The following is a 17232-nucleotide window of genomic DNA, read 5'->3' on the forward strand; positions in this document are numbered from 1 at the left end:
ATACAGGGCAGGCAACACCAACTACACACGCAAGCTTGGTACACCAATTGGGCCCCACAAGACTCACTCCCCCACTCACCAAAAAGGCTAAGCAGGGGAGATCTGGCTTGTGGAGAACAGGTGGCTCGTGGACGCCACCTGCTGGTTAGTTAGAGAAAGTGTACTCCACGAAGCTGTAGATCTGATAAATTAGAGATAAGGACTTCAACTGGTCTACAAACCCTAAAAGAACCCTATCAAGTTCAGCAAATGCCACGAGGCCAAAAACAACAGAAAATTATAAAGCATATGAAAAAACCAGACGATATGGATAACCCAAGCCCAAGCACCCAAATCAAAAGACCAGAAGAGACACAGCACCTAGAGCAGCTACTCAAAGAACTAAAGATGAACAATGAGACCATAGTATGGGATATGAAGGAAATCAAGAAGACCCTAGAAGAGCATAAAGAAGACATTGCAAGACTAAATAAAAAAATGGATGATCTTATGGAAATTAAAGAAACTGTTGACCAAATTAAAAAGATTCTGGACACTCATAGTACAAGACTAGAGGAAGTTGAACAACGAATCAGTGACCTGGAAGATGACAGAATGGAAAATGAAAGCATAAAAGAAAGAATGGGGAAAAAAAATTGAAAAACTCGAAATGGACCTCAGGGATATGATAGATAATATGAAACGTCCGAATATAAGACTCATTGGTGTCCCAGAAGGGGAAGAAAAGGGTAAAGGTCTAGGAAGAGTATTCAAAGAAATTGTTGGGGAAAACTTCCCAAATCTTCTAAACAACATAAATACACAAATCATAAATGCTCAGCGAACTCCAAATAGAATAAATCCAAAAAAACCCACTCCGAGACATATACTGATCACACTGTCAAACATAGAAGAGAAGGAGCAAGTTCTGAAAGCAGCAAGAGAAAAGCAATTCACCACATACAAAGGAAACAGCATAAGACTAAGTAGTGACTACTCAGCAGCCACCATGGAGGCAAGAAGGCAGTGGCACGATATATTTAAAATTCTGAGTGAGAGGAATTTCCAGCCAAGAATACTTTATCCAGCAAAGCTCTCCTTCAAATTTGAGGGAGAGCTTAAATTTTTCACAGACAAAGAAATGCTGAGAGAATTTGCTAACAAGAGACCTGCCCTACTGGAGATACTAAAGGGAGCCCTACAGACAGAGAAACAAAGACAGGACAGAGAGACTTGGAGAAAGGTTCAGTACTAAAGAGATTCGGTATGGGTACAATAAAGGATATTAATAGAGAGAGGGAAAAATATGGCAAACATAATCCAAAGGATAAGATGGCCGATTCAAGAAATGCCTTCACGGTTTTAACGTTGAATGTAAATGGATTAAACTCCCCAATTAAAAGATATAGATTCGCAGAATGGATCAAAAAAAATGAACCATCAATATGTTGCATACAAGAGACTCATCTTAGACACAGGGACACAAAGAAACTGAAAGTGAAAGGATGGAAAAAAATATTTCATGCAAGCTACAGCCAAAAGAAAGCAGGTGTAGCAATATTAATCTCAGATAAAATAGACTTCAAATGCAGGGATGTTTTGAGAGACAAAGAAGGCCACTACATACTAATAAAAGGGGCAATTCAGCAAGAAGAAATAACAATCGTAAATGTCTATGCACCCAATCAAGGTGCCACAAAATACATGAGAGAAACACTGGCAAAACTAAAGGAAGCAATTGATGTTTCCACAATAATTGTGGGAGACTTCAACACATCACTCTCTCCTATAGATAGATCAACCAGACAGAAGACCAATAAGGAAATTGAAAACCTAAACAATCTGATAAATGAATTAGATTTAACAGACATCTACAGGACATTACATCCCAAATCACCAGGATACACATACTTTTCTAGTGCTCACGGAACTTTCTCCAGAATAGATCATATGCTGGGACATAAAACGAGCCTCAATAAATTTAAAAAGATTGAAATTATTCAAAGCACATTCTCTGACCACAATGGAATACAATTAGAAGTCAATAACCATCAGAGACTTAGAAAATTCACAAATACCTGGAGGTTAAACAACACACTCCTAAACAATCAGTGGGTTAAAGAAGAAATAGCAAGAGAAATTGCTAAATATATAGAGACGAATGAAAATGAGAACACAACATACCAAAACCTATGGGATGCAGCAAAAGCAGTGCTAAGGGGGAAATTTATAGCACTAAACGCATATATTAAAAAGGAAGAAAGAGCCAAAATCAAAGAACTAATGGATCAACTGAAGAAGCTAGAAAATGAACAGCAAACCAATCCTAAACCAAGTACAAGAAAAGAAATAACAAGGATTAAAGCAGAAATAAATGACATAGAGAACAAAAAAACAATAGAAAGGATAAATATCACCAAAAGTTGGTTCTTTGAGAAGATCAACAAGATTGACAAGCCCCTAGCTAGACTGAAAAAATCAAAAAGAGAGAAGACCCATATAAACAAAATAATGAATGAAAAAGGTGACATAACTGCAGATCCTGAAGAAATTAAAAAAATTATAAGAGGATATTATGAACAACTGTATGGCAACAAACTGGATAATGTAGAAGAAATGGACAATTTCCTGGAAACATATGAACAACCTAGACTGACCAGAGAAGAAATAGAAGACCTCAACCAACCCATCACAAGCAAAGAGATCCAATCAGTCATCAAAAATCTTCCCACAAATAAATGCCCAGGGCCAGATGGCTTCACAGGGGAATTCTACCAAACTTTCCAGAAAGAACTGACACCAATCTTACTCAAACTCTTTCAAAACATTGAAAAAACTGGAACACTACCTAACTCATTTTATGAAGCTAACATCAATCTAATACCAAAACCAGGCAAAGATGCTACAAAAAAGGAAAACTACCGGCCAATCTCCCTAATGAATATAGATGCAAAAATCCTCAACAAAATACTTGCAAATCGAATCCAAAGACACATTAAAAAAATCATACACCATGACCAAGTGGGGTTCATTCCAGGCATGCAAAGATGGTTCAACATAAGAAAAACAATCAATGTATTACAACACATTAAAAACTCAAAAGGGAAAAATCAATTGATCATCTCAATAGATGCTGAAAAAGCATTTGACAAAATCCAACACCCCTTTTTGATAAAAACACTTCAAAAGGTAGGAATTGAAGGAAACTTCCTCAACATGATAAAGAGTATATATGAAAAACCCACAGCCAGCATAGTACTCAATGGTGAGAGACTGAAAGCCTTCCCTCTAAGATCAGGAACAAGACAAGGATGCCCGCTGTCACCACTGTTATTCAACATTGTGCTGGAAGTGCTAGCCAGGGCAATCCGGCAAGACAAAGAAATAAAAGGCATCCAAATTGGAAAAGAAGAAGTAAAACTGTCATTGTTTGCAGATGATATGATCTTATATCTAGAAAACCCTGAGAAATCGACGATACAGCTACTAGAGCTAATAAACAAATTTAGCAAAGTAGCGGGATACAAGATTAATGCACATAAGTCAGTAATGTTTCTATATGCTAGAAATGAACAAACTGAAAAGACACTCAAGAAAAAGATACCATTTTCAATAGCAACTAAAAAAATCAAGTACCTAGGAATAAACTTAACCAAAGATGTAAAAGACCTATACAAAGAAAACTACATAACTCTACTAAAAGAAATAGAAGGGGACCTTAAAAGATGGAAAAATATTCCATGTTCATGGATAGGAAGGCTAAATGTCATTAAGATGTCAATTCTACCCAAACTCATCTACAGATTCAATGCAATCCCAATCAAAATTCCAACAACCTACTTTGCAGACTTGGAAAAGCTAGTTATCAAATTTATTTGGAAAGGGAAGATGCCTCGAATTGCTAAAGACACTCTAAAAAAGAAAAACGAAGTGGGAGGACTTACACTCCCTGACTTTGAAGCTTATTATAAAGCCACAGTTGCCAAAACAGCATGGTACTGGCACAAAGATAGACATACAGATCAATGGAATCGAATTGAGAATTCAGAGATAGACCCTCAGATCTATGGCCGACTGATCTTTGATAAGGCCCCCAAAGTCACCGAACTGAGCCATAATGGTCTTTTCAACAAATGGGGCTGGGAGAGTTGGATATCCATATCCAAAAGAATGAAAGAGGACCCCTACCTCACCCCCTACACAAAAATTAACTCAAAATGGACCAAAGATCTCAATATAAAAGAAAGTACCATTAAACTCCTAGAAGGTAATGTAGGAAAACATCTTCAAGACCTTGTATTAGGAGGCCACTTCCTAGACTTTACACCCAAAGCACAAGCAACAAAAGAGAAAATAGATAAATGGGAACTCCTCAAGCTTAGAAGTTTCTGCACCTCAAAGGAATTTCTCAAAAAGGTAAAGAGGCAGCCAACTCAATGGGAAAAAATTTTTGGAAACCATGTATCTGACAAAAGACTGATATCTTGCATATACAAAGAAATCCTACAACTCAATGACAATAGTACAGACAGCCCAATTATAAAATGGGCAAAAGATATGAAAAGACAGTTCTCTGAAGAGGAAATACAAATGGCCAAGAAACACATGAAAAAATGTTTAGCTTCACTAGCTATTAGAGAGATGCAAATTAAGACCACAATGAGATACCATCTAACACCGGTTAGAATGGCTGCCATTAAACAAACAGGAAACTACAAATGCTGGAGGGGATGTGGAGAAATTGGAACTCTTATTCATTGTTGGTGGGACTGTATAATGGTTCAGCCACTCTGGAAGTCAGTCTGGCAGTTCCTTAGAAAACTAGATATAGAGCTACCATTCGATCCAGCGATTGCACTTCTCGGTATATACCCGGAAGATCGGAAAGCAGTGACACGAACAGATATCTGCACGCCAATGTTCATAGCAGCATTATTCACAATTGCCAAGAGATGGAAACAACCCAAATGTCCTTCAACAGATGAGTGGATAAATAAAATGTGGTATATACACACGATGGAATACTACGCGGCAGTAAGAAGGAACGATCTGGTGAAACATATGACAACATGGATGAACCTTGAAGACATAATGCTGAGCGAAATAAGCCAGGCACAAAAAGAGAAATATTATATGCTACCACTAATGTGAACTTTGAAAAATGTAAAACAAATGGTTTATAATGTAGAATGTAGGGGAACTAGCAGTAGAGAGCAATTAAGGAAGGGGGAACAATAATCCAAGAAGAACAGATAAGCTATTTAACGTTCTGGGGATGCCCAGAAATGACTATGGTCTGTTAATTTCTGATGGATGTAGTAGGAACAAGTTCACTGAAATGTTGCTATATTATGTAACTTTCTTGGGGTAAAGTAGGAACATGTTGGAAGTTAAGCAGTTATCTTAGGTTAGTTGTCTTTTTCTTACTCCCTTGTTATGGTCTCTTTGAAATGTTCTTTTATTGTATGTTTGTTTTCTTTTTAACTTTTTTTTTCATACAGTTGATTTAAAAAAGAAGGGAAAGTTAAAAAAAAAAAAAAGAAAAGAAAAAAGACAAACAAGGAAAAAAAAAAAAAAAGATGTAGTGCCCCCTTGAGGAGCCTGTGGAGAATGCAGGGGTATTCGCCTACCCCACCTCCATGGTTGCTAACATGACCACAGACATAGGGGACTGGTGGTTTGATGGGTTGAGCCCTCTACCATAAGTTTTACCCTTGGGAAGACGGTTGCTGCAAAGGAGAGGCTAGGCCTCCCTGTATTTGTGCCTAAGAGTCTCCTCCTGAATGCCTCTTTGTTGCTCAGATGTGGCCCTCTCTCTCTGGCTAAGCCAACTTGAAAGGTGAAATCACTGCCCTCCCCCCTACGTGGGATCAGACACCCAGGGAAGTGAATCTCCCTGGCAACGTGGAATATGACTCCCGGGGAGGAATGTAGACCCGGCATCGTGGGATGGAGAACATCTTCTTGACCAAAAGGGGGATGTGAAAGGAAATGAAATAAGCTTCAGTGGCAGAGAGATTCCAAAACGAGCCGAGAGATCACTCTGGTGGGTACTCTTACGCACACTTTAGACAACCTTTTTTAGGTTCTAAAGAATTGGGGTAGCTGGTGGTGGATACCTGAAACTATTAAACTACAACCCAGAACCCATGAATCTCGAAGACAGTTGTATAAAAATGTAGCTTATGAGGGGTGACAGTGGGATTGGGAATGCCATAAGGACCAAACTCCACTTTGTCTAGTTTATGGATGGATGTGTAGAAAAGTAGGGGAAGCAAACAAACAGACAAAGGTACCCAGTGTTCTTTTTTACTTCAATTGCTCTTTTTCACTCTAATTATTATTCTTGTTATTTTTGTGTGTGTGCTAATGAAGGTGTCAGGGATTGATTTAGGTGATGAATGTACAACTATGTAATGGTACTGTGAACAATCGAAAGTACAATTTGTTTTGTATGACTGTGTGGTATGTGAATATATCTCAATAAAATGATAATTAAAAAAAAAAAAAAAAAAAAAAAAGAAAGTTAAAGGATGGAAAAAATTTACCATACAAGTAGTAACCAAATCAAAGTTTGAGTAGCTATACTAATATCAGATAAAATAGACTGTATGTTAAAAACTGTTAAAGTCACTATCTACTGATAAAGGGGACAATTCAACAAGAAGACATAACAATTATAATTTACATCTGTGCACCTAACAGCAGAGCCTCAAAATATATGAAACAAAATTTGAAAAATTGGAAGGGAAATTGACAGTTCTACATTAATAGTAGACTTCAGTACACCATTTTCAATAATAGATAGAAGATCTAGACAGAAGATCAGTAAGGAAATACAAGACTTGAACTCTATGGTAAACCAACTAGACCTGTATAGGACACTTCACCCAACAACAGAATACACATTCTTCTCAAGTGCACGTAGTTCATTTTCCAGGGTAGCGGCATATCTTAGGTCCCAAAACAAATCCCATATTCAAAAATATTTAAATCGTATAATGTACCCTTTCTGACCAAAATGGAATGAAGATAGAAATCGGTATCAGTGGGAGAAATGGAAAATTCACAACTGGTGGAAATTAAACAAGTTATTCTTAAGTAAGCAATGGGTTAAAGAAGAAATCTCAAGGAAAATTAAGAAGTGTCTTGAGGTAATTGGAAATGAAAACACAACATACCAAAACTTATGGGATGCAGCAAAGACAGTGCTGAGGGGGTAATTTATAGCTCTAAATGCTTATGTTAAAAAAGAAGAAAGATGTCAAATCAGAGATCTAACCTCAAAACGAGAAACTGCAAAGAGAGCAAAGTAAACCCAAAGTGTGCAGAAGGAAGGAAATAAAGATTAGAGCAGAAATAAATGAAATAGAGAATAAAAAGAAACAACAGAGAGCATCAGGAAAACCAAAAGTTAGGTTTTTGACAAGATCAATAAAATTGACAAGCCTTTAGCTAAAGGACTGGCAGAAAGTGAGGATACAAAAAATAAAATCAGAAATGAAGAGGGACATCACTACTGACCCTATAGAAATAAAAAGGACTGTAAAAGGATACTATGAACAACTAATGCCAACAAATTAGAAAACCAAGATGAAAGGGACAAATTCCTAGAAACACACAACCTACCTACACTGACTCGAAAAAATGGAAGATCTCAACAAACCAATAATTCCTAAAGAGATTGAATCAGTAATCGAAAACCTCCCAACAAAGTAAAGTCCAGACCAGATGGCTTCGTAGAGGAATTTCACCAAAGATTTCAAGAAGAATTAACACCAATCCTGCTCAGATTCTTTCAGAAAATTAAAGAGGAGAGAACACTCCCTAATTCATACTAGGAGGCCAACATCACCCTCATAACAAAGCCAGATAAAGAGATGACAAGGAAACTACAGAACGATATCTCTTACGAATATAGGTGCAAAAATCCTCAAGAAAATTCTAGCAAACCAAGCCCAACAGCACACTAAAAGAATTATATACAGTGATTGAGTGGGGTTTACCCCAGGTCTGGGAAAGTGGTTCAAGATAAGAAAATCAGTTAAGGTAATATACCACATTAACAGAAAGAAGGGAAAAAACTGTGATCATTGCAGTTGATGCAGAAAAGACATTTGACAAAATCCAGCACTCCTTGACAAGGATAGACAGATAGACCAATGGAGTCAAATTGAGAGCACAGAAGTCAACTTTCATGTTTATGGCCAACTGATTTTTATCAAGGCTGCCAGCTCCACTCAACTGGGAAAGAATAGTCTCTTCAATAAATGGTATTGGGAAAATTGGATTCCACATGCAAAAGAATGAAGGAGGACCCCTACCTCACACCAGTTACAAAAATCAACTCAAGATGGATCAAAGACCTAAATATGAGCCATAACTGTAAAACTCCTAGAATAAAATGTAGGGAAACATCTTCAGGACCTTGTGTTAAGCAATGGTTTCTTAGACTTTACATCCAAAGCATAAGCAGCAAAAGAAAAAAAGTAGATAAATGGGAACTCATCAAAGTTAAAAACTTGTGTGCATTAGGGGACTTGATCATGAAAATAAAATGACAACTTACACACAGTGGGAGAAAATATTTGGAAACCACTTATCGGTTTACTATCCAGAATATATAAAGAAATTCTTCAACTCAAGCATACAAAGGCAAAAATCCAATTTAAAAATGGGCAAAAGACTTGAGTTGATATCTCTCCAAAAAATATACACGAATGGCCAATAATCATATGAAAAAATGCTCAACATCATTAGCCATTAGGGGAATGCAAATCAAAACCACAATGAGATACTGTTGCATACCCACTAGTATGGCCAGTATTTAAAAAAATGGAAAATTACAAGTATTGGAGAGGATGTGGAGAAATAGGCACACTTGTTCATTGTTGGTGGGAATGTCAAATGGTACAATTGGGGTGGAAGATAGTTTGGCAGTTTCTCAGAAAGTATAGAATTACCACGTGACCTGGCAATTTCACTGCTATGGTTATACCCAAAAGAATTGAAAGCAGGGATCCATATTTCTACACTTAGGTTTGTAGCAGCATTATTCTCAGTTATCAGAAGATGAAAGCTACCTGAGTGAACAACTGATGAATGGATAAACAAAATGTGGTATATACACACAATGGAATGTTATTCAGTCATGAAAGGGAATGAAGTAACATTACTTGCGACACCATGGATGAATCTTGAAGATACCATGTTGAGTGAAATAAGTCAGACACAAAAGAACAAATATTGTATGATATCACTGATGTGAAATAATTAGCATAAGCAAACTCATAGAATGTGGAATATAGGTTATCAGGTTGGGTTGGGGATAGGGAGTAGGGAGTTAATGCTTAAATTGTATAGTGTTTGGGATGTTGGAAAAGTTTTGGTAATGGATGGTGTGATGGTAGCACAACATTGTGAATGTAATTAGCAGCACTGAATTATATACTTGAATGTGGTTAAAAGGGTACATTTTAGGTTGTGTATATGATAATAAAAATTAAAAAGAATATTCATGGGACTGTACAACACAAACGGTGAACCTTAAGGTAAACCATGGAGGACAGTTAGTAGTATAATTATAAAAATGTGCTTTTATCAAAGTTATAACAAGTATACCACAATAATACAAGGCATTAATAATAGGGTGGTTATGGGAACCCTGTATTTTTTGCATGATTTTTTTGAAAACCCACAACTTGTCTAGTAAAAAAAAAATGGTTTTGACATTTATATGAACCCAGTTTTGATTAATTGATATCATGAGTGTTTAAGTTTATGAAAGGTTATGGTTTTAGGATACTTTTAAAGCACAGTGGTATAGTTTCTGTCAGGGTAGAACCAGTTGTTCCTTAGTGATCTTACAAGTCTTGCCTTAACAAGTGGATGGGGAATTATTGCCTGTTCAGGTAGGGGTTGCAAGAGTAGTAGAAGACAGGTCACTGTGACATGACAGCCGCTTGCAAGAGCCGACTTTGATCTTATTTACATGTACAGGGTTTAATTAAAAATGTACTTCTCTGTGGACAGTACAGAGGTACAATTCGTGTAGCACTTGTTCCCACACAATATTCTCATACCATTTGCTTATTCCCTTTACGCATGGAATCCAGAGACCATGTATGGTTTGCATAGCTGCATGGGTTTTGCATGTCACTGCAAATTAAACTTATGATAGCACTGTAGTCTAGTGAGACAGAGTATTCAGACATTGCAGTGAACATCAAATATTTCCTTGGGGTGAGACTGTAAAAACAGATGTTACGCTTTTATAGTCCAGATTTGAAGTTTATTGAATTATTGCAAATGTGAATGAGAATGTTAGATATTTCTGATTATCATTTTTTCCCCCAAGATGAAAGACATCCCGAAGAGGCCTTTCTCTCAGTGTTTATCTACAATTATTTCTCCTTTGTTTGCAGAGGTAAGTTACCTGACTGACTTTGGTGTGGGAGGAAGAAGAAGAGGTGGTAGTGGGGAGGAGGGTACAATTTGTCCTGTGATGTTACCAGCAGAAGTTGGGGGTATTAAAACAAGTTGGCAAAAGCAAGTTCGGAAAGACTGCATTGTGCCTGGTCCAGTTTTGATTGTCACCAGGCATGGTCTTCCAGTGCATACCTCCTGCTTTCCCCAGGCATAGTCTTTCGTCAAGTCTCCCCTGGGAAATGCCTGCTATGCCACAGCCCTGAGTAGATGGGTGGGGCAGCCAGTGCCCAACCCAAGTCCATATATTATCAGGGTGAGTTTTAACTTCAGTTGTGGCTCTTTCTGCAAAGTCTGTTTGAATGCAGCCTAATCTCTTTGCCTCAAACAAATTTATTGCAAAGCAAAAAGTAGACTTTAATTTTAAAGAAGAGATCAGATTCGCGCTGAGTCCTTAAGTTTCCCATTTGCCCCCGGATTTCACTTGCATCTTTACTCTCAATATGTAGAGTCAAGTTATCAAAGCAAGGCCACCCATGTTTCAGGGGTGAGTGGGGCCATGGCCTGGCCTTCCTGAGCCCTACTTTCAGTTCCTCATTCTGTGACTGACTCCTTTTGTGTCTTAGTTCCCTATTCTTAGCAAAGACCTTACCTGCCTTCTGGAGATACCTAGATACGTACTGTGTTTTTATATGTTTTCAAGAATAGGTTTTATAAGTCTAAAGAACATCCTTTATTTTTGGAAGCTGATTTGAAAGTAAGTTGGAGATACCCTTTTATCTCACCTATTTGCTTCCCCTTACTGGTCCAGACTACCTTTAAGATAGTGACAAATGAGATACCACCAAGGTCTTTCACTTGTATAGTGATTCAGATCTCTCTAGGGTGCTTTCCACAGCGGTTGTAATGGTGTCCTCATATTTGAGGTCTGAAGTACCGCACATGCTCATTCTGCTTGCTTCCATTTGGCCAGAACTGTAGTCCCACAGTGCGTTGCTAACTTTGGCAGCATCCAGGGATTATTCCAGACTAGGTGGAGGCCTGTTAACATCTCTTCCCACCCCGTCCCCTTGAAGTTTGCATCCGTTTCTCTGCATAGTAATTGCCCTCATGTGTTTGTCCAAGGGCCCTGGTTTTCAACCTGGCAAATTTAGGGCCACGTTGAGATGAGCTATGACTGGAGCCTGAGGTTTCCACTGCTTCCAATTTGCATGTTTGGTGCAGGGTTGAAAAAACTGAACACACAGGTTTCTGATGGAAAACGACATATCACAGGGTAGGCAAGCTGCTCCTTCTGCTTTGATCTTTGGCACCAACCTTGACAGATTTTCTGAGCATCTTTGCTCTTCCTGGGATGTCAATAAGATGCCATTTTGCTCTTTATTATGGTTTGAGAGATTGGCCCTTGGGGTTTTCTTGGTTCTTGGTTGCTTTCTTATGGCTGCACCATTGCTGGTTTAATAGAATCAATCCAGCAATTAGGGAAAATGGCATAGATTTTCTCATTAGCCTGAGGCCATTTATTTTTTTATTGGCCACTTGAAGAAACTATTCCAAAGTCATTATTCAGCACCTACCCTGAAGTGTAACCCTAAATGTAATATCCTTGATTTTTTTCAACAAACCAAAAGGTAAACTCAGTTATTTCCTCCTGTATGTTTTACTATTGATAATATTTAATAACCTAGAGTTCAGAGTGTTAAATATGCATTATTTTATATAATAACCATAAGAAAAGTCAATTATAAGGATCATTCCTACTTTAACCAAGGAGGAAATTGAGACTGAGGCAGTCAGTGCATCCCTTGCTGTCACAGAGCGGTGTGTGCCTGGCTTCTGGCCCTAGTAAAAACAGCGGTGGAGCACATTGGCAGCAGCCTGCGGGCCCAGGAGCTCTCCTTATTTCTGCTTTGTTCCTTATTTGAGACGTAAGTGTGGGTCACAGGGCAGGGTGGGGCCACGGAAGAAAGTAGTTATAGAAAACAGGAGGGAGAGGGGTAGTTTGCAGCTCGTGCACTCAGGGCTCGTAAATGCAATTGTACATTTAGTCATCGTTAAGTGATCAGGAGTCTTAGTCCAACACAAGTGACTTCGAGGTCAGCTGTGGTTGCAGTTTATGGCAAGAAGGAGCCTAAGTGCTCTGGGAAATGTGTGTGGAAATGCTTAGCAGGCGTCCTCAGCCCGCACTGGCCCTCCACCATCAGACCTTCCCAGGTCCTCTGTCTGCCTCTCTAGGGATGGAGAAGGAAAAGCCATTGTTTTTAGAGTAAGGCTGATTCTGGGCATTTTCAGGCATTTTCACAACAGCTTTGAAATGTCAAAGCTAATTGTTTTGTAAAGTATATCATTGGCTCTAAAGATGGATTGGGGGAAGGGGTGCTTCTGAAAATGAGTTCTCCTTTGTTATTAACTGGAGTGTCTTCTGAGATACTTTTAGTCTTGAGCTGTGCTCTGTCTTGACCTGAGTTGCTCTTGTTTTCGTATTTCTTGGTTTGGGTTGACTTTAGACATAGAATTGACCTTACAATGAAGGAGGTGCCTGAAGACACTTGTGATTTTTCATGGGAGCAGAGGTGCCATTACTTAACCAAGAGTGACGTGGCAGGTTCCCAGAATCTAGGGCTGCTGCTTATTAATTTCTATGAAATAGAATATTTTGACAGTGTTGAGGACCAAAAAGGCAGTTTGCTGGAGCAAAAACCAACCTATTAAAATTACTAAGCTTTAGATGACCTACCCTAGAGCTGACTTTCAGTATTGAAATCAGAGCTGAATCATTTCTGATAGGCTTTTAAATTGCTTTTTGGTACAATATTAAGGTTGAAATGGGAAAGGGAAACAATAGGGGACAGACCATCACAATCATTTTGAAAAGGTGCAAAGAAAACTAGTTGTGTCTCTTCCTGTCTGTAGAGCATAATTGTTTAGGTCTGACTATTGCCATTTCTATATATAATATTCTCAGAGCATTCAAAGAGCCTTTTCATTGAAAGGTAGCAGCAGTGATCCAGAAGCCAAGCCGAAGCCGTTGCCTATACTTGACGTGACTGGGATGGTGTTGCAATGCAGAGGTTCTGGCTCTCCTTAGAATCAGTGCTCATCAGTTCTCGTGCTCATGTGCCTCATGTGGTTCTTCATGTTTGTGTGTTTTCAGTTGAAGGAGAAGAGCCAGGCTTGCGGAGGGAACATGGGGTCCATAGAGGAACTGCGAGGGGCCATCTACCTGGCGGAAGAGGCGTGCCCTGGGATCTCTGACACCATGGTGGCCCAGCTTGTGCAGCGGCTCCAGAGGTAGGTAACTGCCGCCTCCGTGGAGAGCCCTGGTGGGAAGATGCCCCAGGTGCTCTCTGTGGCTTTCTTACGCTGGGGGTGGGAACTCGTTCACAAGGGCCAGAACTCAGTTTGTAGCTTGGTGCTTTGTTCTTTGTCTGTTCTCGTTATCTTACAGTCCACTGGGGTGCAGCAGAATCAAGTTAGAGAAGACTTTTGTTCTGAATTATAGAAATCAAATGAAGTGAATCTGGAAACTGTTGGAAAGGACCACAGAGCATATGCATTTGTAGCTCTTGTCCCATAAATACAGGGTGACTTTAAAACATCAACCTGCTCTTAATTATGCAGCCTAATAAGTCTTCAGAGTATAGTGCTTCACCAAATGTTTGTAAGTTTCAGTTTGGTTTTAAAGTTTAAAAGTGACATGTCCAGAAATGCCCCAAGTTTGGCTCCAGGAACTGAGTGAGAATGGGCAAGGGACAGGTTCTGTCCCCTTTTTGGCTGCTCCAGTTCTCAAGACTGCCTCGGGCCTGGGTACTGGTGTCTGTGATGGCACGCGTTCAGTAAGTGCTGGCCTGCAAGGAGCTCCCCGTGCCCACCCGGTGGCCCTTGTGCTGCAGGCCGGAGGAGTAAATGGGGGGAGCAGTCCGGACCTTCCCTCCCCACGCTCACAAGCATGTTTTAAAGTGTATCCATGTGGAGTAGAATCTCTCCAGGTTGGCCTCACTGCATAGGCACCTTCTACTTCCATCCCTGCTGTGGACGTTAGAGAAGCTGGAGGTGGGCCACTGTTGGCTGAGTCTCCTTTGCTTCCAGAAACTGGGCTCCCAGCCATGCCCCAGCCTCTCTCACTCCCTGAGGCACTGCTGTCATTATTTTGAAACTCAATCTTCTAGTTATGATGCTAATAACCCCCTTCAAAGAAACTCAGTCTTCTAGTTATGATGCTAATAACCCCCTTCAGAGGCATCACCCAAACTTGATTCTAATTAGAACCTTTTCCACACCTTTTCTGATACTGCACCCTGGCAGCACATGAAGAGGTTTGGGGTGGGGAGGGGTCACTTCAGCCATTTGCTTTGCCTCTTTGCAGTGGGGGCAGTGATGATTGAAGGGGCTGCCCGCTGTCCTGTGATGAGCCCCTCCAGGTGGGGACAGCAAGAGAAACCGCAGGCCTGCAAGTTCAGGAGTCTCCTGAACTCGCTGCCGTAATTTCAACTCTTTAATTTGCTTTGAAGTTTACAATAGAACATCAAAACTAATTAATTAAATGCCTTCAATTTTGAGATAATTGAAGAAATCAATTATTATCCTTTTGGAAAATTTTCTTCCTTCCCGTTTTTTGGTACCCAAAGTACAGCATTATGGGAATAAAGGAATAGAATTTAAAAAGTCACCCGAGCAGTGAGCATTATCATGTTTGTGTGTATCTACCCCATATGTGTATGTCATTGTATTGATAATGTAGCTTTGTTATAATATTTATTGACTTTTTTAGCTTGTGATATCACTTATTGCTACCTAAGTTTTTTGCCCCTCAGTTAATAGTTTTTTTCAGATTCCAGAATTTTCTGATTTCTCAAAGAAATTTGGTGTCACTTCTCCATGCCTCATTCTAATCTCATTTCTCATTAAAAAAAAAAAAGCCAAACAAATAGCACTAAACCAGAAACTAGTGATATTGTTATTATCTCGTTTCAGGTTTTGTTTCCTGCTTTTGTAGTGTCATTTTTAAGATGGATATTTTCCACATTGCCCAGAATTGCCTGAAGTTGTTAGAAATGATTTAAATATGCTACCCAATTTCCCCAGCAGCTTGAGGGCAGATTATAATAGGCCTGTGCATTTTCACTTCATCCACATTTTCCACTTCCTTCCGGGGGGCCTTATCTCCCTATTCTGCTTGCAAATCCAAGCTGATCTATACCAATGCCGTCCAGTAGAAATAAAATGTGAGCTTCAAATATAATTTTAAATTATATGTAGCCACATTAAAAAAGGTAAAAAGAAACAGGTCTCATTAAAAAATTAGTTTTAATAAAAAATTCTCACCATATCCAAAATATCATTTCAATTTCAGCATGTAAATAATTTTAAGATACCTTATGTTCTTTTTCTGTACGAAGACTTTGGGAAACTTTTACATTTAACAGCACATCTCAATTCAAAGTCACCACATCAGATGCTCAACAGCTAATTATGGTTGGTGTTTACCTGTTGGACAGCACATGCTTTCCCTTCCTGACATCTACATTTTAAAAAATTTTACAAGTCATGAGTTAGAGATAGTGAGTCTACAGTATTTCTTCTTTTTCTCGCTCTTGTTTTTCCTTTTGTGATGTGTGCAGACCCTTTCTTCTTCAGTCATCCACTGACCCAGTGACTGGGTGGGGGGCCTTATCTTGCCCCTATAGGTGGCCTTCCTTGGCTGTCACAGTCAGTTATTCCTTTGAGGCTCCTCAAGCTCTTTCTTGTGTGTCCACCACAGATATGATGCTAAAACCACATTGGGCATTGCGTACAATTGCTGGCAGTTTTCTTCTCAGACACATTACTTTAGTGGATCACGTTAGAAACAGTGAGCACCGCCTTTCCAAAGAATGTCCACATCTTTCTGTGTATCTTAATTTGAACTAATCCATGGATCTTTTTGTGTGACTTCAGTCATCCCATGATTTAGCCATTCATAGTTCTTGAAATTCAGGTCTTAAGATCTGTGGCAAAAGCGTGCTTTTCAAGAGGAACTTATGTAATCATTTGTTCTGTGGAGAGTGCCAAGTATTTTAAATCCTGTACAAGAGGAGTTCTTGTTTAGAATGCTTGAGAAGAATCCCATTAAATACTTTATCTCATCAGCCATCTCCTGGGCTTGTAATTCAGGGTCAGTTTTTAGGTGGGTGAAGGATCTGTTGGCCATGAGGGCACCTCCCACCTCCTTCTTCTTTGTATTCTAAAGCAAGACAATATTGCAGGACTATTGAAAAACAGAAGAAATTACCTATGATCCTACCACTTTGGCCCAATTATCATTACTGTCATTGTCTTTTATGCATGGCCTTTTTATTATTATGTAGTCATAAGCTTATTCAGTTTTTCACATGTGAATTATAGTGCACTATAATTTGTGCACACTTACTAACTTGTATGTTTTAAATTTTGCTTAAAATCTAGTTAATTACAGTTTTTACCCTTAAATATTTTACGCAGTTTGTTGTAATTTACTTAACTGTTTCTCTAGTATTGGGCATCTAAGTAGTTTACAAGTTTTTATAATTACAGAGGAACTCAGGAGACATCTTTGCACAAATACATTGTTCCTTCTTTTGGACCAGATTTTTCTGAAACAGTTCTAGGAAGTAAAATATTTGGATAAGCATACTTTTGTGGCCAAAAAGGGCTTCCTATTCTCATACTCACATCAGCCATATGTATGCATCTTTGGAATCTTATTATACCTTTGGGTATTAAAATACTTTTTCCTTTTTTAAAAAATGATTATAGATAAAAGAGTTTTCCATTACTGTTTTATTCACATTTCTTTGCTCTCTGGAGAAG

General features: G+C 38.9%; 1 protein-coding gene across 1 annotated transcript in view; it reads left to right on the plus strand.

Moving 5' to 3' along the window:
- STK24 (serine/threonine kinase 24) overlaps positions 1–17232 on the plus strand; it is a 147797-nt gene that overhangs the window by 127213 nt on the left and 3352 nt on the right. Inside the window, 2 exon segments of the mRNA XM_037800492.1 lie at positions 10337–10405; positions 13559–13695. Of these exon segments, the coding sequence (XP_037656420.1) occupies positions 10337–10405; positions 13559–13695 (206 nt within the window).

Source organism: Choloepus didactylus, chromosome 12, assembly GCF_015220235.1.
Source record: "Choloepus didactylus isolate mChoDid1 chromosome 12, mChoDid1.pri, whole genome shotgun sequence".
Taxonomy (NCBI): Eukaryota; Metazoa; Chordata; class Mammalia; order Pilosa; family Megalonychidae; genus Choloepus; species Choloepus didactylus.